This window comes from Canis aureus, chromosome 33 (assembly GCF_053574225.1).
Source record: "Canis aureus isolate CA01 chromosome 33, VMU_Caureus_v.1.0, whole genome shotgun sequence".
NCBI classification, from domain to species: Eukaryota; Metazoa; Chordata; class Mammalia; order Carnivora; family Canidae; genus Canis; species Canis aureus.
The window spans coordinates 33475181-33496776 of record NC_135643.1 but is presented as its reverse complement, the minus strand read 5'-3'; the positions used below and the strand labels follow the sequence as shown (position 1 = coordinate 33496776).

The 21596-nt window shown below is 38.6% G+C and overlaps 1 protein-coding gene across 50 annotated transcripts in view; it reads right to left on the bottom strand.

Moving 5' to 3' along the window:
• Positions 1-8237: 8237 nt before the first annotated feature.
• ANK2 (ankyrin 2) overlaps positions 8238-21596 on the bottom strand; it is a 328351-nt gene continuing 314992 nt past the window's right edge. For 26 of the 50 annotated variants that reach the window (XM_077882349.1, XM_077882350.1, XM_077882366.1 and 23 more), the window contains 6 exons: positions 19919-20207; positions 16884-16967; positions 16631-16795; positions 15467-15649; positions 14018-14109; positions 8238-10506 (listed from right to left, as the gene is read on the bottom strand). In XM_077882349.1, coding sequence (XP_077738475.1) covers positions 10323-10506; positions 14018-14109; positions 15467-15649; positions 16631-16795; positions 16884-16967; positions 19919-20207 — 997 coding nt within the window. In that variant the 3' untranslated portion in view covers positions 8238-10322. Of the gene's footprint in view, positions 10507-14017; positions 14110-15466; positions 15650-16630; positions 16796-16883; positions 16968-17459; positions 17553-19918; positions 20208-21596 lie in introns of all 50 variants that reach the window. The other 24 variants (XM_077882344.1, XM_077882358.1, XM_077882359.1 and 21 more) reach the window with 1 other exon arrangement.

Sequence of the window (21596 nt, the reverse complement as noted above, 5' to 3'; positions counted from 1 at the left end):
CACATTCATTCTTGCTTTTCTCATGCTTTAAAAGAAATAACTTATTTAATGAATGTATTAATTTTGAACCTATTACATGACAGGATTCATAAACACTCCATAACTGATATTACCCTACACGTAACAACTCAGTTGTGGTGATGTGCAAAGGTAAGGTTTACTCTATTATGGCAAATTATTGCAAAAGCTGTGCTAAAATGATCATAACATGGGCAGCCCGGATGGCTTAGCCGTTTAGCACCGCCTTCAGCCCAGGGCCTGATCCTGGAGACCCGGGATCAAGTCCCACATCCGGCTCCCTGCATGGAGCCTGCTTCTCCCTCTGCCTGTGTCTCTATCTCTCTCTCTGTGTCTCTGTCTGTCTGTCTGTCTCTCTCTGTCTCTCATGAATAAATAAATAAAATCTTAAAAAAAAAATAAGGTGAGCATAACTTAAATGTTGTTTATTTAGGGGCGCCTCGGTGACTCAATTGGTTAAGTGTCCCCCTTCAGCTCAGGTCATGATCCCAGGGTCCTGGGGTCAGCACGGCATCGGGCTCCCTGCTCAGGGGGAGCCTGCTTCTGCCTCTCCCTCTGTACCTCCCCTCCACCTTGTGCTCTTTCCTCGCTCTTGCTCTTGCTCTGCACTCTCTCTCTCAAATAAAATCTTTTATTAAAAAACTAAATTTATTTGAACATTTGTTAAAGAAGTGCTGTTTATATATACATAAATTCTTTGATCAATTTAAGGAAGAATATCTTCTGATTTTCTTAAAAGAATAGAAAAATCAAGAATGAATGCTATATTATACCAAATGGCTCTTGGTCATCTATGGGAATAATAATACATTGTTTTTCTCCTTTGACTTTTTGATGTGGGCACTAGTGTTAACAGCTATTAGTAACAAACCATTTGGGATCTTGAAGACACTTGGTTATAGTTTAATTTTCAAAATGTATGCCAAATTATATTTGCCATTTTATTTGTGATGTTTCCACCGCTATTCCTGAGTGAAATTGGTTTGTGTTTTTGGTATTTTGGATGTTTTGGAAGTGCATTTTGTTCAGTTTTGGTATCAATGACATATTTACTACATTAAAAAAAGTGGGAACTTTCTTTTCTCCCAGGGCGCTATAGCAGTTTAAATGGTATTGGAACGATCTCTTTATTGATTATGTGACAGCACCTAGATCTGGAGTTTCCTTGTGGGGTTAAATCTTTGGTTACTTTCTCAATTTCTTCCATGATGATTGAATATATTAATAGTGTTCTCCATAAAAACTAAACCAATAGGATATATATGGGTAGATAAAGGTTTATTGAGTGGAATCAATTAATGCAGTTATGGAGGTTGACAGGTCCCAGTATCTGCTGTCTGCAGGCTGGAGGCCCAGGGAAGCCAGGGGTGTAATTTTTGTCCAAACCCAAAGGCATGTGAACCAGGGGGCCCATGGCATAAGTCCTGGTAGAAGTTCCATAGCCTAAGAACCAGGAGCATAGATATCCAAAGGCAGAAGTTACATATTCCAGCTAAAGCACATTCGTCCTTCCTCTGCATTTTTGTTCTAGTCAGGCCCTCAATGGATTAGATGATGCCCACCTGCATTGATGAGGGTAGGTTTTCATTACTCCATCTACCTATTCAAATGCTACTTGTTAACAGCAAGTAGACACACCCAGATATAATGTTGGACCAGCTTTCTAGGCATCCCTTTGCCCAGTCAGGTAGACACACTGGGGTTTACCTTTGCTGTATCTTCTGTGGTAAATTTTATTAATCTTAATTTAAACAAAATAATCTCATTCATTCAGGTTTCTACATTTACTTGCATAAAATTAGGTAACATTTTCTTATAGCTATTTCCTCTGATTATCTAACTAAAGGGGCTCTGCTGCTAATTACAGTATGTGGTGGGTGAGGGAGCTTTGCGTACCAACAAATGATTCTCTGACAGCAACTGGGAGTCCTACAATTCAGCTCAATCCTCACCCTATCCACTTGGAAATAGCTTCAGATCCCGCAGGTTAAGGGTCAGTCCTGCAGGACTTCTTCCCCCCCCCCCCGCCCCCAACACACACTAGTCAAAAGCTCACATTAGTATTTGTCCTTCTGACCAACCAGCTATAGATCAGAGGTTCCAACAAACTCCTTGGGTTTGAACTTACTAGAGCAGCTCACAGAACCCAAATAAACATTTCCCTTACTAGATTCCTGGTTTATTATAAAAGAGTATAATTTAGGAATACCTGGACTGAAGAGATGCACAGGACAAGGTGTGAGACAAGTAGTGGAGAGCTTCCACGCCCTCTCTAGGCACATCACTCTCCCAAAGCCTTTGCATGTTAATCAATCTGAAAGTTCTCCAAACCCCCTCCTTTCGGAGTTTTTATGGAGGCTTTCTTACATAGACACGATTGATTAAATCATTGGCCATTGATTGAATCTCTAGCCCATTCTCCCCTCCCTGGAAATCAGAGGGTGGAAATAAAACTTCCTCCCCTCTGTTTATGGTTGTTTTTCCTGGCAACCAGGCCACGATTCTAGGTGTTTTCCAACAGTCACCGCATTAACATAGACTCAGGTGTGGTGGAAAGGTGCTTGTTAAGAGTAATAAGACACATATTTCACCTTATGGGTCTGAAGGTAAAAGACCAAATATTATAATAAGAGATGCTCTTGTTGCTCAGGAAATTCCAAGGGTTTTAGGAGCTCTGTACCAGAAATTAATGAAAAACAAATATATATTTAATTATTATAAATCACAATATCATACTCCCCAATTTCCTTTTTTAACATTGTACATTTCTGCTTGTTTATGTTCATGGCCATTATCTATATTATTTCAAAAAAGAGTTCTCAGATACATTTTATATTTTTAGTATTTTTCTATTCTAAATAATACATTAATTGTTGATAATTCATATTTATCTCAATATATATATATAACATACAGCATGCTGTCTTAAGTTTGCCACAGGCCCCACTAATTCTTATTTCCCATGCCTACACAATTCATTCATTACTTTCCTGTCTGGCCTGTAGACATTCTAGTTATGACTCTTCCATTTAAGGCTTTGGGTGTTCCTGTGCTCTCTTGAGCCAGATCCATAATTTCTAATACATTAAGTTTTTAGATTCTTCAAAGCCAGGTTGAAGGAAGATTGAAAGATAAGAAACTGGGGAAGCATATGTAAGAGAGAAAAAAGAAAAAAAGAGAAAGAGAGAGGGAGGGAGAGAGAGAGAGAGAGAGAGAGAAGAGAGTATTAGTTAGATGCAAAGCCAAGATTGCACTATAATTTTTTTCTCTGCAACCAGGAGAAATTTGAAGGAATGTATGCCTCAGCTGGGCAAGAGAGCCATAGAGAACATTGGTGAAAACCAAGAATATGTTAAAAACAAGCCCACAAGTGCAAAATAGTCACTGATGCTAAGCCCCACATCACCAAATAAAGACTTAATTACAATTTCAGGTAGTAATTATAATGGAATCTTAAACATCAGTCAGGAATAGCCTGATTGATGCTAATGAGGTAGTGAGGAGCCTGACAGACCCCAGCCATCCCCTAAAGGGAAGTAACCTTTTAATAACTAACCTACTTTCTGCCTAGTATAACTTCCTTTTCCCTGCTCCCTTCTGCCTATAAACACTTTTATAGAGCTCCTTTCTATCTGCCTAGATAGGATGCTGCCCAATTCATGAGTCTCTGAATAAAGCCAATAAGATCTAAAACTAAGTTAAATTTTGTTTTTTAACATGTGCTAGGGTAAAGGGAGATATACGTAATTTTGGAGGTAGGAATAGGAAAGACACTTGTGATGATTAATTTTATGCATCAATTTGTCTGGGACATGGGTGGCAGACATTTGGTCAAACATTATTCTGAATATGTCTCTGAGAGTGTTTCTGGATGAGATTAACATTTGAATTGGTAGGCTGAGTAAAGCAAACTGCCCTTCCCAGTGTTGGTGGGCCTCAACTAATCAATTGAAGCCCTGAATAGTACAAAAAGCCTGACTGTCCCTGAGTAAGAAGGAGCTCTTCTTGCCTGACTTTCTTGACTTGGAACTTCAGTCCTTTCCTGCCTTCTGGGTTGAACTGAAACATCAGCTCTTAGATCTGGGTCTGCCAGTTTTTAAACTAGAACTGAAAAATCGGCTCTCCTGGGTCTCAGCTTGCTGACTACAGATTTTGGTCCAACTCACAGGTTCTCTACAGAACCCTGGCCCATAAGGCACTGAAGTAATTTGTGCCCATTCATACCTACTGTCTTCTAAAAACAGAGTCAAGGTCATTTGCTGAGAATTATTTGTGAACTTATTGGCTCCATATATCTCCCCTGCAAGATTATAAATTCAAGGGGTAAGGATTGTCTTTCAAAGATGGAGCATGGTTTTCTGTTGGAGCCATTTGCTTGGGTTCTTATCTCAGATTTTCTATTTTCTAGCTGCATGATCTTGGGCGAGATATTCAACCTTTCCACTCAGATTCCTCATCTGTTATTACTTCATAAGTTTGTGGTAGAAAATAAAGAAATCTTGAGTACAGTTTCAGTGGTGACTGGCAATAGTAAAAATCATGGTCATCTTGGCCTCAATCTGCCTGAGCACTTAGCACAATGTTTGGAATATAGATCTTGAATGCATGCGTTAGTAGATGGATGAAGACTATTCTTTGGTGGCTTAGCCTCTACAGTTAATGGTTACCAATTCAGCATAATTTCCACCCTATTCTATAATCTTCTCTGCAGGTTGAGGGAAGAGCCTCAGAACTAAGTTCTGGAATCGCTTTCCAGTGGGGTTGTGTTAGATTCGGCCAATAATAAGTGTTTGCTCAAAGTTTGAAAGGGAGAGAGAAGGAAAACAATTATCTGTTCAGAAGCAGCTGGGCAGTGTGTAGGACTTTGGCAGAAGACAGATGAAGGCTTTCATGCAGCTACATCTGGGCATTATCCATAGACTTCATTGCTACATGAAGCCAAACCCATCAGTGACTGCTTGGAGTTCTGATTTCTGCACTATGGGTTTCTTCAAGGCAGCAGCAGCTTCCTTACCTTTTTTTTTTTCTATTCCAACATTTATGTAAGTTTCTAATTCCCTTCTTTAAATGATTTTCTGCTTAAAATATCTCATGGGTTTTGCCTTTAGGACTAAACCCAATTGTTAAGTGCTGAATTGTGTCCTCCCCAAATTCATAGGTTGAAGCACTCACATCTGGTACCACAGATTATGATTGCATTTGGAAACAGACCTTTAGAGATGTGATTACGTTAAAATGAGGCCAGTTTGGTGGGCTTAACTAAGTCTGACAGATGCTCTGATCAGAATAGGATATTTGGATACACAAGGAGACACCAGGGATGCGCTCGCAAAGAAGAAAGACCACTTGAGGACACTGCTAGAAGGTGGCCATCTGCAAGCCAATGAGAAAGGCCTTAGTAGAAACCAGTCCTCTGAGACCTTGTGGTCAGGTTTCTAGCCTCCAGCATTGTGAGAAAATAAATACCATCTTCCTGGGGTACTTTGTCACATAGCAGCCCTATGAAAAGAATATACCAGTCTGAACAGTAATTGGATTGTTAGAACGATGACTCTAAGCTGTCCCTCTGATTCTTTGGGGTGAGTCAGTGTGATTGGAAGGGTGTTGAAGGTATCGCATATTTGTGAGTCACTTGAAAATTTCACGCAAGGCCCAACTCACCCAGAAGTTGCTGCTATACTAATGCCATGAAAATTCTGAGTTCCGATCAACACTCGGGATAGAGTGGTAGAGTGTGGATGTCATGCAACATGGTCATTCAGTTGTTTCTGCACACCCACAGAGACAGCTAGTCTGTTCCTCCCACCTCCAGGTCTTTGTGGCAGCTCTGCTGGACCTGTTGCTGGTAGAGAACATTCAGTAGGGGAGTTTGGCGGCTTTCTCTAATTCAGCAGTCTATTTTGAGGGTAAAGACAAAAATGAAAACCTAAAATAGTCTGTGCATAGAGTTTGAAGAAGAGATGGAAACCAGAACTGAATTATGAAGGCCTACTGAGAAAAAGAGATCCTAAAGAATCCTTCCTCAGAGTAGGAAGGGAATGAAAAGGCTTGATTGACAATGACTGTCCTGTGAGCGCCTTAGAGGAAGTAGTTAACTTATACCTTCTAAACTATCAGGGTGACAGCCTTCAACTCCCACCTGGAAGATCACCCTTCCCAAAGAAGTGGAAGGTCACAAATATAGGTCCATATATCATGGGCTCTGAGAACACACAGGCCCCTGTGGCACTTCCAGATTAACAGGATGACGGGGTGGGGTAGGGGGGCACGCATCTGGTATGGTGAGAGGGTTCTCAGGCATTGTTCTGTGTTACTGATGAGGATTCCAGAGGGTAAACTTGCACAAAGTCACAGAAGTACCAATGTAGCTGGATTGATTTGAATCCAGGCTTACTCCAGGATCACCTACTTAACAATCTTGTTGTGTTGCTTCACCGAAACACTTCCAGAGCTAGCAGCTGAACATTTCCAGCGATTGAAGAGATCTGCTGGAGTATTACAAATACCATCTTCTGATGCCCCTGTCCACCAAATATGGCAGCTCTACCCACAGGATACTCATATGTAATCATCCATTCCACTCAGAAGAGCTACTTTAAAGTAAAGGAGTACTTTTATTTTTCCCAGGGAGTCAGTCTAACCAAAAAAATAAATAATTTGTGTGTAGGAGTGAGGAACAAAGGTTTTTCTTCAGATATTTAAACGATTTTCTCAAATGTTCCATTACTACAGTGAAACAAAAGTTGTGTTACATATTTACGTGGGTGGTTCATTCTAAGATTGTAATTCTAGCTTTAGTTAGATCAGAAACAGAAATCAGACCTTGACTGAAGGAAGAGAATACAGTTCTTAAGCAGAGAGTGGCAACTGAAGACAAAGACATTTAAGTAATTATTTTCTCATGGTATAATGAAAACAAGCTGACCATCTTTTGCCATTACTCAAGAAAACCTTGTGATTTTGGTTTTCATTAAATATTTGGTTAGCTTCTCTTCATCTTATTCATGTGCCTGTCTACTTACCCACACCCAGACCCTCCATGCTGACATAAATTGAATCATTCCACTAGCAACCAAAGTTCAAACTCAATTTGAGCCTGTTTCAATGTACTTATATGTGATTTTCACCTCTTTGTATCTAATTCAAGTCATTTATGAGATGTGGATACTCTTCCCTCAATCTGGAGGGTTCCCCCCCACTTTGTATTTTAAATATGTTCCTGTATAAGGGCAGATGAATCACTGCTCATTTTTTAATGGAGTTTGTACAGCAAGTCATTACATCACTGTACTGAGAAAACATTGAATATTCCCTTAGTCAAACTCAAAGCAATGGAAGCCTAGAGTTCCTGTCAATAAAAAGCACAGCCCATGAGAAAAATGGGAGGAGGAGGATGGTCACATAGACAACCTACTTTGGGATTTTTTTTAACCTCGACTTTTTTTTTTTTTTTTTAATTTTGAGCAATAATTTGTATTTTAATTTCGTGAGATCTCCTAAATCAACTAAGATTTAAGATAAGCCAGATCCAGTGAGCTTCACAGCTCATGCTGGATAGGACTTAAGTAAAACCTATTCGGTTTCCTAACCATGCCTTCTTGTACTGTTTTTATGGTAAAAAATACTATAGTAGCACTAAAGGGATCTTTCATAAAAACAAAAACAAAAAACTCTCCAAATACAACTGATTTCAGTTTTGTGTATTTCTGCCCTTTTGTTACTCATATTAATGTACCCATTTAATGTTTAATTCTCAGGCCATGAGATAAATAACACGCTCACCTACCCCAGAGAAATGCTATTTCCCAGAGGAAGGTGTTTCTGGAGCACCCCTGTATTATAAGTGAGAACCGAAATGGGAGACTCCTGCCCAATGAGCCTTAATGTCCTACCAATCTCTGGTTCCCCTCTCCTCATTGCCCCCAGCCTCCAAATTCCTATTTCTTATTTACTGATGATCCGAAACTAAATATAAATCTTTGTCTTTCTCCTTTTGCATAACGAAAAGTTTTGAGGGCAAGGACAAAAATCTTTCTACCCATTTCAGTGCTTATATACAGTGTTGGTTATATAGCATACTCAGTCACTAAATAAAAATTAGAAGGGAAAGAGCATTCTGTGCCCTTTCTGGCTTCATACCCATGTCATCTCTTTAATAACCTCTTATCTCATGAAATCACAGACTAAGTGATAAAGAAGAATAAATTACTGTTGCCACATTTAACACTTGTACATTTTATTTAATTAAATCAGCCATTGTACACATTGCAGCTATGTATTGTTAGTGTTGTATTTTTTTTTCCATTAACTAATACATGCCCTCATAGATATATTCAATTAGTGTTATCACCATGGGAACAAGATGCTGATTCATCAACTGAAAATTCACTTCTTCTCACAGTATTCAAGTTTTTTGATTACACAGCAAAAATCAAAAATCAAAAAAAGGTGAATAACCATTATGTTGTTACACAGACATCATCTGCACTGCAAATAACACAACAGAAATGCTTTTCTTGAGCTCCAGTGAAGGTTTTGACAAGAAGGCCATGGCGTGTCTCAAAAAGTTTCACCATGAGCCGCTCTCATTTTGGCTGCCAAAGAAAGCTTTATTTCCTATCCAACTGCCAAAAAGTGCTAGCATTTGAGGCTTAAGAGATTTGGCTTGTGGGAAACCTCCCTCCCAGGAAATTTTCTCCCTTGGCAACATTACTTGAAATGATGAAGTGCCATTGTTTGTCACATTTGTTTTTGACATTCGGAGCAATGAGTCATTTTTGCACAACAGGAAAAGACCAGATAGAATTGGAAAATGTTCAATCCCTGGAGGATAGACTCTTTTTTTTTTTAATTTCATCTTCATTGAATATACTTTTCTTTAACAAATAACTGATTCGAAATGTATACTGTTTATATGAATATATTTGTGAATATATATATATGTTAAAATGCTACACAGCTTCAACCACTAGAGGAATAAGGAATAGGACATGGAAATCACTCAGATGATTAAAGTTCCTTCTTTGAAACAAAAAAGTGCACAAATGCACTTCAGAGTTTCCAAGGGAGTTTGGATTTCAAATAAATAAATCAAAAATTTTAACCAAAACCAAATTGGTAAGGATTTCTCAACCTTGTCTGCAAGCTAAAAAACAGACCTAGCGGAAAAGTGAAAAGTGCTTGCTCAGGGTCAAAAGAATGAAAACCATCAGTGTGATCAGAAGAGGAGTTTTGACTGTGGTTTTGATTTTTAAATGCTACATGCAGGTATTAGAGAAGATATAAACCCGGGCGGGGGGTCAGGAGAGGGGAACCACTCCAACATGGTGAAGGAGTTTAACCTTTTGCGTAGAGGGTAAATCTTGTTTCCAATGAATTATCTACAGTGCAGTGGCCAGAAGAAAGTACCACCAATAAGACAGCGTGGTTTGCTAAAGCAGCAATGAAAACTGGAAAACTACAGTAGTTATAGCTTTTAAAATACCCTGCCAATGTGTCCAAAATCTAAAAGACCTGAAGATGCTAGAACGCCACCAGCTGTGGCTGCTAGCAGCTGAATACCTCATTGATTCCTTCCTTTAGCCGTCTGCTCCCCTTCTCCCTTCCCTCAGAGTGGCTGTTGGAGAATCCTAAATCAAGGCTGGCCAGCACCAGCAGTAAGTGCTTAGTTAGGATAGTTCCTTGAGGTTATCAACCCATCTTTAACTAGGAGCAATGGCTACTCTGGAAGTTCTAAGGACATGGTAGGTCTGAAGTGCTTCTTTTGCAGTAGAACTGTATTATCATTCGATTGTGTTAGCAATATCTTAATTAACCATTGTTCAGCAATTTCTAGAGGCCTTTTATTCCATGATGCCCAGTGTAGTTATGATAGGCAGTGGTTTTAATTTAATATGTTGTTCATCTGAGCATTTTAGCTATATACATGGTATAAGGATATCCCCTGGAAGGACTCCTAGATAGCATCACTTGAAGAGGTCTGTAGGTGAAGTTCTTCTGATCGATGGATTTTCATGGAGCTTGTGCAGGAGCAAAGAACAATGGAGGTGGCCAGTTCCCAGTTTAGCACAGACACAACAAAGTAGTGGATACAGCATCCAGTCTGAAGGATGCTATCTTTGGTCACAAATTAGCTTACAGTCAGAGAGAGGACGGGGAAAAACTGAAACAAAATGCGGTGTGTATTTGCTCAAAGTGGAAGTGTCAGGGTATCCCATGAGGCCGGTTAGGTCACTCTGCTAATGACGCGGGAAGTTGCATATTGAGTGAATGTGTGGTTTCTGGTGTGAGGACTGGGCAGCCCCTCACTTGGCCTCTGGCTTCGAGTCCTCCTTGCAGAAATGCCGAAGGAGTTGCTGGAGGTCGCGCTGGAGGTCATCTTGGTCTAGTGCTTCTGGTACATCCTCCAGGTGCTCCAAGTAAATGCGTTTTCCATGCTGGTCCTTCACCACAGCCCTCTTCTGTGTACTGGCTTTACTCATTGTTGTCCTGGAGGAAAGCAGACAAGAGAGAATTATGCTTTCTTCACTAAAAGACAGCCACCATCTTTGGAATGGGGGTAACCGTGACATGAAAGTACTTTACTGTCCTACCTCCGGATAATTCTACACTGAGCTATTAGTTGAACAACAGCCATCTTTCCACATCTGTCTTTGAAACATGGCTTCTTCTATCTGATGTGAGTCATGAAGTGTTTTAAAGTGTTTTGGAACAAAGAGTATTTTTTAAAACTTAAGGAACTATTTCAAATAAATAAAACCATGCTTTAATGTGATTCTCTCCAAAAGTAACCAATCATTCATGTTTTGTTCAAGGCACACTGATTTGAAAAGCTTGGCTTGGGGCGCCTGAGTGGTGCAGTTGGTTGGGTATCTGACTCTTCATTTTGGCTCAGGTCGTATTCTCAGGATCATGGGAATGAGCTCTGCATAAGTCTTCCCACTCAGTGGGGATCTGTTTGAGAATCTCTCTCCCTCCTTCTGCCCTTCCTGCTCATACTCTTTTCCTAAAATAAATAAAATAATCTTAAAAAAAAAAAAAAAGAAAAGAAAAGAAAAGAAAAGGAAAGCTTGGCTCATCCTGAAACAGGGATTCCATATGTACTTCTTGACAGGCTGAGAATAGTTCTTGATTTTTTTTTTTTTTTTTGAAACACCTTCACTGCCAGCTTACTCCTTAGAGTTGCATCCTGTTCTAGGAAAATTTTTCCATGGACACAGATCTTTAAAACTGGAATCCTCTTCTATCAACATAGAGGAAGGTGACTACCAGTGAGAGATGAAGGTCTGCCCAGATATTGAAACCCCATCTGAAGATGGTGGGGAAGAGAGAGGAAAGAAAAAAAACACCGAGACAAATTCTTCCTCCATCTGCTCAGATCTCAATGGACTTTGCCCATTTTTGGTCTTCTATGCCATTGAACAGTCTGCTGCTTTCTTGGTTCCCTCTTAACTAGTGATTACTCGACAAAGGGGCTATGATGTACTGTAATATTTTGTACTATTTTCCTGTATCTCTTCTTGAAAACGATTATGCTGTAATTTGTACATCCTCTCTTCTTCTCACTACTTCTAAATATAATTATTCATTCCGTAAATATGTGGTGAACATTTTTAATGTGCCAGGCACTATTATTATAATGAATAAGGAAAATGAATCTCAGAGATTTTAAGCAATGCTCCAAATACAAAATAACAGTTAGTATGAAGTGGGGCCAAGACTCAAAGATTCCAGAGCCTGAATCCTTACCATGATGCCATGCATCTTCATTGAAAACCATGGAAGAAATGAGCAGTTTTCATGACTTTACCCAGCATTTTTCTTATTGATTCCTAGTGTTAAAGAGCTAGAGGTTCTGCTCTCATCATTATTCTGCCTTCTAACACTGTCATGCATTTAAGATCATTTTTATTTATTTTTTTAAATGACTTCTATTAGCTGAAATGTTTTCAGCTTTCTTTTGGGCATCTTTTGTTTCCTTCTTCTTTCTCCTCTCATGTTCTCTTCTTCTCTCCCTTCCTTTGACACCACATGAATTATTTTGCATCTGAAAACAAATTTGTTCCTTTAAAAATTATTTATATATTTGAGAGAGAGAGGGGAAGAGGTACAGGGAGAGAGAATCTTTAAGCAGGCTCCCCACTGAGCATGGAGCTCAATATGGGGCTCAATCCTGGGACCCTGAGATTATGACCCAAGTCAGACACTTAACCGACTGAGCCACCCAGGCACACTAAATTTGCTCTTCTTAATAAAAGGTCAAATCTGGTTCCAATGGTTGACATCAGATCATGGTTTGTTTTTTTTTAAACTATGTAGCACCTATAATTTTTCTTCTCCCAAAAGGCAAATATCTGACTATTTCTGCCAAGAGCTAAGAGAAGCCTTCATGGCACTGGTGTGGGGGGATAAGCTTTATTCACAGGACAATCCCTGATATTTTGTGCAGATATGTGTAGATGAATGTGTTTATGAGTATGCATATGCATATTCTTCAAGCAGTGAAATGAATCTACCCATTATGCATATAAGGGGAGCAGTGGGCATCATGAAATGTCTTCAGCAACATACAAGATAAAGTGTTATACATGACAAATACAGTTCCAGAACTAAATAGCTATAGAATTTAAGTGAGTTATCTGTATCTTTGGCTTCAAATTCACCAGTTGTAATTGAGAACTTTGGATTAACTCATCTCTAAATGTATTCCAATTTAAACATCTCATGATGCTAGGATATGTACATGGTTTATATGGCTTTGTCTGAGTAACTGAATAAAAGACTTAAATGTTTAGAGTACAGGAGTGCCTGGGTGGCTCAGTGGGTTAAGCGTCTGCCTTCTGCCTAGGCCATGATCTTGGGGCCCTGGGATCGAGCACCACATCATGCTCTCTGCTCAATGGGGAGTCTGCTTCTCCCTCTCCCTGTCTCTTTCTCTTTCTCAATAAATAAAATCTTTTTTTAAAAAAGTTCAGAGTATAAAAAGCACTTTATCCTTAGTTTATGTAGCATTTTTATAGTTCTCTTGGCAATTATACCCTTAAATTCTTAGCTGCTGTGATTGGAGGGCGGAATTGTGATAGAACCTTTAATTCACTGTTCTAATTATTATGTTCTACAGGCTAAAAATAGCTTTGTAGAGTACTATAAATGACAATCTTTTTCTTCTTTACAATGACATGGAAAGCACAATAGTAACTTGAATTTCCATTGTGTCTTTTCACTGAGAAGCAGAGAGCACTTTATTAGCATGGTGCTGCTAAAGGACCAGAGACAAGGGCCAGGAGACAAGGCAAGGGTACTGAAGTTCATACATCAAATTGGTGGTAGGGATGGGCTGACCAGAGCGTTTCACAGCTGGTCCCCTTTTATAGGTGCAAAAGTGAGTTGCTTATTGCTTTTATGATTCTTTCTTAACTTAGTAGATTCCCTGGTTTCAGTACTGCTAGGTACATTCAGGTTTGTTGGTATCAAACTCATGCTCATGTTATTTGCCACTCACGTGCCAGATCATGAATTAGCTCAAAGCTTTTAGAAGGAGCTAAAAACAAAACAAAACCAAAAAAAAGAAAGAAAGAAAAAAACCTTAAGCATGTACCACACAAAGTTATGATTTGCTAAGATTGAGCTGAAGGCAGCTGGTCACAAGATTTGTGAGCAGTTGATTAGATTCCTCTTCATATGTGCTCCAAATCTATCAACACAACTATCTTGGACTATCCCAGGCAGTTGGCCTCAGCAAAACTGATGACTTGCTAAAACCCAAGGAGTGATTGTGTAAACAGGTGTCTCATTCTCAAGCCTTAGTATTACCTTCAAAGCATCTATAGGTATGACACATTGACAGATCTACCATTTGACAAAAGTGTACAATACAGAGAGAGTTGAAAGTTCCCAAAGGATGTTAGGGTATATGTAGGGGCTCTGTTTTTCTTTTCTTAAAATTGGAGAAAAATTTAAGATGTTAGTTGGCAAAGCGTAACCCCATGCTAACCCAAACCTTTTAATTATTGATCCATCCTCTTTCAGGATTTCATTCTCTACTAAACTGGGGAGGTGCACTTTCATGTGGCTACCTGTATAACTCAAAGCCTAAAGTAAGAAAAAAGAAAACAGGACAAAACCCATCATAAACCATAGACTTAGAAATAATCTATTACTTTGCTTAATTGATAATAAGTATAAAAAATATATTTGAAAGGATAAGTAAAAACAATATTAAGATCAAATGCAAGTATTGAATTTTATTTAAATTTCTCCCACTTGTGAGGGACATGCATTATAATGCTTCATAAATGCTGGTAAATAATAGCTGAACTGATTGACTTTTAATTTTCTCCTCATTTCATCTTCCTTCCTTTCCCAGTGGAGACTCCACTGGTAAATATAATGATCAGAGACACAATAAGCAACAAATAAATACGGCCTACAGTGTACAACTCACATAATTCATCTTTTGATTAAAAATGCTTCCCTTAAAAGTATTTCATTAAGGTATGCTTTTCAAATCCCAATGCATTCATATATAATCCTAACGCATACCATGGGTATAGATGAGGACACACATGTAACATTTAACTTCAAAATGTCTCAATAGCAAAAAATGTTTGGTGGATGTTTGCATATGCCCACAATCCCTTAGTCAAAACCCTTGGGACCAGATGTGTTTCAGAATTCAGAATTTTTTCTTTTTGGATTTTAGGAAGGTAGTATGATATATACAATGTACATTCTAATACCCCAGAAGGGGTTGGGACAGCATCCTGCAATCAAACTCATAAATAAACAAATAAACAGCAAAACATATGAATATTCATTCTAGGTAGGACAAAGAAAAAAAAACCCTCCATGTCATCTCATCTTAAGTTTCACTGCCCAATTAGCTTGCTACTAACTTACACAATTTGTTTTGGTTTTCAGAATTTTTGGATTCTTGTACCTAGGAAGGATCTGTCCCCATAGACTCATTACCTAATTATTGGAAATTAGAACTTAAATAATTAAAAATGCTTATTTTATTTCTAGGTTTAAAATAAACCTGAACTTTCTTTAATGCCTATCTTTGGAAACATTTGAAAATATCAGCTAGTAATGATAATTTGCAACCTATTCATTTCTTTCTCTTAGTAATTGGGAAGTCACTTCCGGGACTTCCACGCAAGATGTACAATCATGACCTAATTCTAAAGATTCTGATTCTGATTCAGCTGAAGTCAATGTTGGTCATCTTGATATTTAAAGCATTTATAGTGGTACCAATGAATATCACAAGTTGTGGAAACATTAACTCGCTGTAGAGTTACTCAAACAGGAGTTCTACTCTTGAATTAGTCTGTACCCTCCCATGAACACATATATGGAATGACATAATGATAAACCATTTTCTTTTTAAACACAAAGCAAACAAAACACACAACACAAAACCAAAAAAGTGATAATGCTTCTATACCTCTTCAAAGTCATCTTTGGCTGAAGGAAGATCAGTGGCTAAACTAGAATCACCCAGATGTTTCTCCATCCTCTCTCCATGTACCACAGTTGTTTTAACAACTTTGCTGACTCTACGGCCTTCCACTGGTTCAGCCTGAAATTGTGAGGTACTGGACAAAATGCTGGGCTCAGACAAAGTTACCTAATGAATGAAGGACACATGATACACAGTTTCTGACTGACACAATGTAACAGTGATGAATTTTCCTATGTAGAAAAACAAAAACACCAAAACCCTATAATGATATATATTGGTCTTCTAGAAAACAGTATTTTGGAAAAGAGAAGCAGTTACAAAAAGCATCAATTGGTAATGCTGCTATAATGTACTCAGCACCAAACCACTCATGAGTCACTTAAAAGAAAATCTGTCAGGAAGTATTATGAATGAGAAACCGATTGCTCAGTGCAATGTGGACATAACAGCTTGTAGATGAACCCTCTCTTTCCAAGTTTAAATGGTTTTGACATTATGAAGATAAAATTAATTCCCAAAGAAGAAACTCTCAAAGATATGAAAAACTGAAAAAGTAGATTTCTAGAGAAATTTTGTGTATAATAATAGTATTTTGAGGATATGAATGAATGCAAAACAGTGAGTATGTCAGAAATTATATGTCAAAGAGGTAACTGTTCCTTAGAGAGAAGTAGAACAGAAAGAAAACTATTGATCAGGGATTCTTGGGATCCTGGCTTTAGTGACTCTAAAATGCATAAGCTTAACTCTCAGATATTTATCTATAGTGCCTTACAGAAGGCTGCCATCCCACCCAGGGAACAAGCACAACAACACAAGAGTAGGCGCTTTGTGTGACATTGTTTGCCAGCAAATGAAAATCTGGTCTTCTGAAATTTGACTTTGGATTTCTGTTGTATGTACTTGACTATGAATTAAACAGGAAATAGAAATAAGAAGGGCCAAAGAGAGATAATGACTATAGCGGCTATAAATCTCCTCTATGGCTATTTTAAAATTCCACAAAATCATGAAGAGAAAAACGAATGTGAGCTGAAATCAGGGTGCCATATAAGGGGCCATTAGAGATAAACAAATGCATCCACCTCTTCTGACTCTAATTTATACTTCTCCATAAAACCAGGCTGGAGAATCAGATGATCTTACCTCTGACTGTTCGATGTCACTCTTTAATACAATGCGCTTCATGACTTTGGAATAGCCATCTCCTTCCTCAATGCTGATGGGTCCCTGTGCCATTCCCTGCATCGTAACCTCCTCTTTCTCTGTGCCATCAGAGGATACATACCGCCTAATGATTTTTCTAGTGACCTGAAAGATATTTTATTCATGCAGCTCGTCTTTGAGCGGCAGTACCAGGGTACTGATAAGTTTGACATCAACCACATTAGATTAATACCTTCTTTACCACAGTGTGTCCGTGCTCATCAATGTATTCTTCTTCTGTGACTGTTTCTGGGGGTATGTCAGGCATATCATCTCCCTAAATGGTTGAGAGAAAAGGGTCACTTTGGTGTTTGGTACCAATTCTGAGAAACTACTCCCAAGTGCTTATAATGTGAGCCATGTTAGAAAAGGAAGGGAGCTACTAAGAAGCACTGCTGAGATGCCAAGTCCTGTCGAGTAGTATGTTTAAAAGAAAGGAAAAAAATGGGTAATAACATGCTTAGGAGAACTGGACCAAAGTTAGGTGTAAAACAAACATACGAACAAAAACAGACAAGCGAGGTGAGGTGGGTGGGAGTGAAGAAGCACTCTTGCTCTTGCTGTTCGCTCTCTTGGAGGTGGGCTGCCAATGTCATCACTGCTGCATTTTTTTTTTAAACAAACCAAACTTAGGAGAGTTAAAGGATCTGCTTTTGAATGGCCATGCACTACCTAAAGAGCATGCCAAGCCCTCAATGCTCCAGGTCTATCACTCTCTGAGGGCTATGGGGACAGAAGCGTCCCAGACGTGCAGTAACGTAACTGGTACCTGAATAATCACTCGTCGGCGGACAACCCTGGTAGTTACCATCGCCTCCTCATCTGAGCTGGCCTCCAGCTCACCTAATTCCTCTGTTAGCTCCTGGTGGAAGCATGGAAGCATTGTTTTGTTTAACACGCTAAGGAATGTCTTCACTACTGGTTTCTGCGTTAGTTCACACTGTTTTCTCAAAGTCTCATTCATGGAAGCTTTGGTGGAAAAGCCAGCAGGGCAAACAGGTGTGTGCCTATCTCACATTTTGATAAGAAGATAGTTTTGTGTTCATGAATGAAAAAAAAATCTGGAATTCTGAAAGCTGTCTGAGTGCCCATCTGTCAAAATCTGTCAGAAGAAATAAGCAGCTTGTCCACATCACTTCTTGGACTTAAATTCCTGATAAATAACTAGATGTAAACACAGAAGTTAAGCAGCACAAACAACACTTGTAAGCCACTGACACTCAGGCTTAGTCTTGAAATGATTAACCCACAGGTATAGAAATAACTTATGCTTGGAGCACAACTTTCTGCAAAAAGTCAGTATTTCCTAATAGTTGTTATCTAGCCAGTAAAGCATCTCCCTGGGAACAAAGGAGGCAGGCTATGAATATTAGACTCATTCTGCAGAGAAGTTAAGGTGCACTGGCCAGTCTGATATTATGGGTCTGGCCCTGAGTTAGAGATGGAATTTAAAACATAATTTTAGATTAGAACATATATCTTGGGAGCATTTTGTCAATGTACTCTCTCTCAAGGGGATGCTATTTTTTTTTAAAGAAAACTCAATGAAATTTTTCCAACATATTTTTAAATATCTGGTATATTGCTATATGCTTTTCTACTAAAAGAAAACATGTTAAATCTAAGCCAAATTATACTTTAAATATATTCAGGAATCTACTGCCTAGAAATATGATCAGCAAGAAAAGTGATTGAAATTGGATCCTCAAGATAGGGTCATGAGAAGTTAAGGGTCAAACTAGGAAGGATCACAGAGATAATTGGATATTCATCACGAATAAATGGAATGGGTCTGTATAAAGTGGACTACAGAAGGACTTATCAAAATTTCTTTATGTGCATTGAAAAAGTAAATGAATTATCCAAATAATTGTTTGAGAGCTATACTTCATTTAGCCAATAGATTCTTAGGCTAAATTTAGTTAACTTTTAGGTCCAGATAGCATCTTTGAAACATTTTTACTAGAATTCATTTAAGATAAGAACTTGGGAGATGAATAATTCTATGTAAACTTAAAATAAAATTCCATTCATGGGATGAATTCATTATTTAAGATAACTGCCAAAATTGGGACACAGTTTTCATTCGTCTGAACCTCTCCTAATTTTAGTTATGATTTTAGATAAATCCTGCAGATTTATGAGCAGATGTCATCCTCACGGTGAACAAAAATAAATGTGAGCCTTCAGCCCGCAGATAAGTTGTACTCTTTTCCTCAAAGTTTCAGTTCCTTTATATAACTCATTCTCTACTACTGAGACATATAGTAATGCTTTAAAAACACTTTGATGTAGAAAATGTTTTTGGATTCTAAAAGGAAAAATAAAAAATAAATAAAAGGAAAAATATAGAATTTAATTGATATTAAATTACATTTAACGCAAAAAGATCCTGGCACTTTCTTCTGTGCATGAGAATCATCTAGGGAGTTACCTAAAATACAGATTCTGGGTCCCTCTTCCCCCTCTGAGGTTCATTTCGATTCACAAGCTCTGAGGAGGGCTCAGACCCCACCAGTTAATGCTGAGGATGTGGAGAGATTAGAATATGTTTTGAGAATAAATGGTTTATGTGAATTTCTTAATATGGTCTCCACCTCTCTTCAGAACATCAAAACTCATTTAATGACAAAGGAAAGGGTGTGATGCAAGCTCCTGCTCCAGTCAGGTATTCTGATATTCTCAATCAGCAAGAAGTTGAGGAACAATGTCCTTTTTTTCAAAATCATTTTAAAAACAGATATAAGGAGATCTATTTTGGAAATCATCTTTCCTTTAATGAGAAAATTTTGAGGAGGTAAACCCCACTAAATATCCACAATCTGCATGCTCATCAGCTGACAGCACAGACAGATCTAATCAGAGTCTGCCTGCCACACGTTTCCATGGCTGGCACTTACCTGAGGCCCTGTTCATCCCTCTTACTAGTCTTCAAGCCCATGGTTATCAATTTTGAAAAGTTACATCCAGGTATCTTGTTTCACACCAGGGTTCATTTTCCTTAGCAAATGGTTTTCCAATTAGAGCTCACGATCAAATAGCTAGAATTGGAACGTGTATCATTTTTTTTTTCTAGATTCTCTAGTCCCCAGGTTTTAAAAGGGATTGAGAGGTTCACATGACCCAGGTTAATTTTTTCAGAGAAAACATAAGCCATCAGAGAAATGGAAACTGGGGAAGATTTGTAGCTTCACTGCCTGTGGGCAAGGAAATGGAGTAGATTCTTACCTTATGGAAAGCTGCATCTTCATCAAGTCTTTCAAGTATCTGTGACTGGTCTTCAGCAGATTCCACTATCACCAGGCTGGTTTTCCGAGGACTCTCCTCCCCACGTTCTGGGGGCTCTTCGGGTTCTTGTATGATAGGAGAATCTCCATGCTCGCTAGATGTTGGGGTCTGGAGGTATGGCCTCTCCTCCTCAGGAGGGGTCCTGATTTCCTCAGGTGTCTTGCTGGGAGAGGCAGATTCAGCTGTAGGCTTTTGAGTCTCCGACACTTCCGTCCCTGGGGTTGTCACACTGAAACAGAGAAGCCAAGTTATAGCATGAAAGCATATGCATTTTTCGTTCTGCTGAAGCAAGGGAATTGGAAGGAAAGATGGAATTTACCTTCATGGTCCAGGGAAGTCATGTTAAATTACCGCACATTGATCTAGCATTGACTAAGAAAGGTGTATTCTAGAGATAAAAAATTATCCTAAAATGTATTACCATTTCCTAATTTCTACAAAGTATATAAATTATAATTTCATCTTTTCTTTGATAACTGAAGGTGAACTTGAAGATTTGAGAAAGTTTATATAACAAAGATCTGTAAATAATGTTTTCGAGGCAAGAATCAAAGTTTGGGGAAAAAATTTAAAAACCAATATATAAACCCCATGTTAATATCATTATCATAACTGTAAATATATAGAATCTTATTATACCTCTGGAAAACTATATGACTTCATGGAAAGACCTGGTTAAAACTTTTTCTACTGTTATAATTTGGAGTTACTCCAATGCAATCTTTATACTCCAATTTTCTAAATAAGAAAAATCTCTGCTTTTTTTTTTAACTTACTGTACATTATTGTCACTCCATATTAAATGCCCCAAGTGCTTCCCTGATATGCCCTCTTTGCTTCCCACCTGTTTCTTTCTCTTTCTTTTTCTTCTCTTCCCTAAAATCTAAAGGTAGTTGGGAGGGTGGTGGTTCGGTGGAAATAGAGATGATTTTATTATTCACTTCACTCTCTTTTCAAGTTCCAGTGACCCCAGCACAAAACTCACTTAATGACAAGAGAAATGCTCTGATGCAATCTCCTGACACACTGTTCTCAGATTTCAGGGCTGGGGACACAATTTCCTTTTGCAATAGTCTGTTTTCTTTCTCTAAATAACAAGTGCCATTTAAACAACTCTTTCTCCTTCGCTTCTATAAAAGCCCAGAACTTGGTTGGGTTCTGAGCTGCCTGTTCTGTAGCTTCCTTTGGCCGGAAGCTCTCCCAAAGACTTTCTTTACTCCCACTCTGATCCCATCCCACCTTATTTTAATAGTCTACCATTCCGTGTGAATAATCTGTGTTGTGTTTCCAATTTTACTGCTGGCCACCCCATCGCTTTGGTGAAACACACTGAGAGCTGCTTCACTGTATGCTGCCACTGTTCACACTCTCAATGAGCCAGGGACAACTGGCACCTGTCCAAGCACTACAGAGAAGTGAGGGGCAGTACTCTAATGAGTAATAAGAATGAGGTCCATATGAAATTTTATAGTTGAAACAATGCTTTCACACACACATCCTTGACCTGTGACCCTATGAAATGAATAAGGAATATATTAATATAACTTAGAGAGGTGGAAAGAGAAATCAAAAGGGCTTTGGGACTTGCCCAAGGTCACAGGACTGGAAGTTGGTTCTA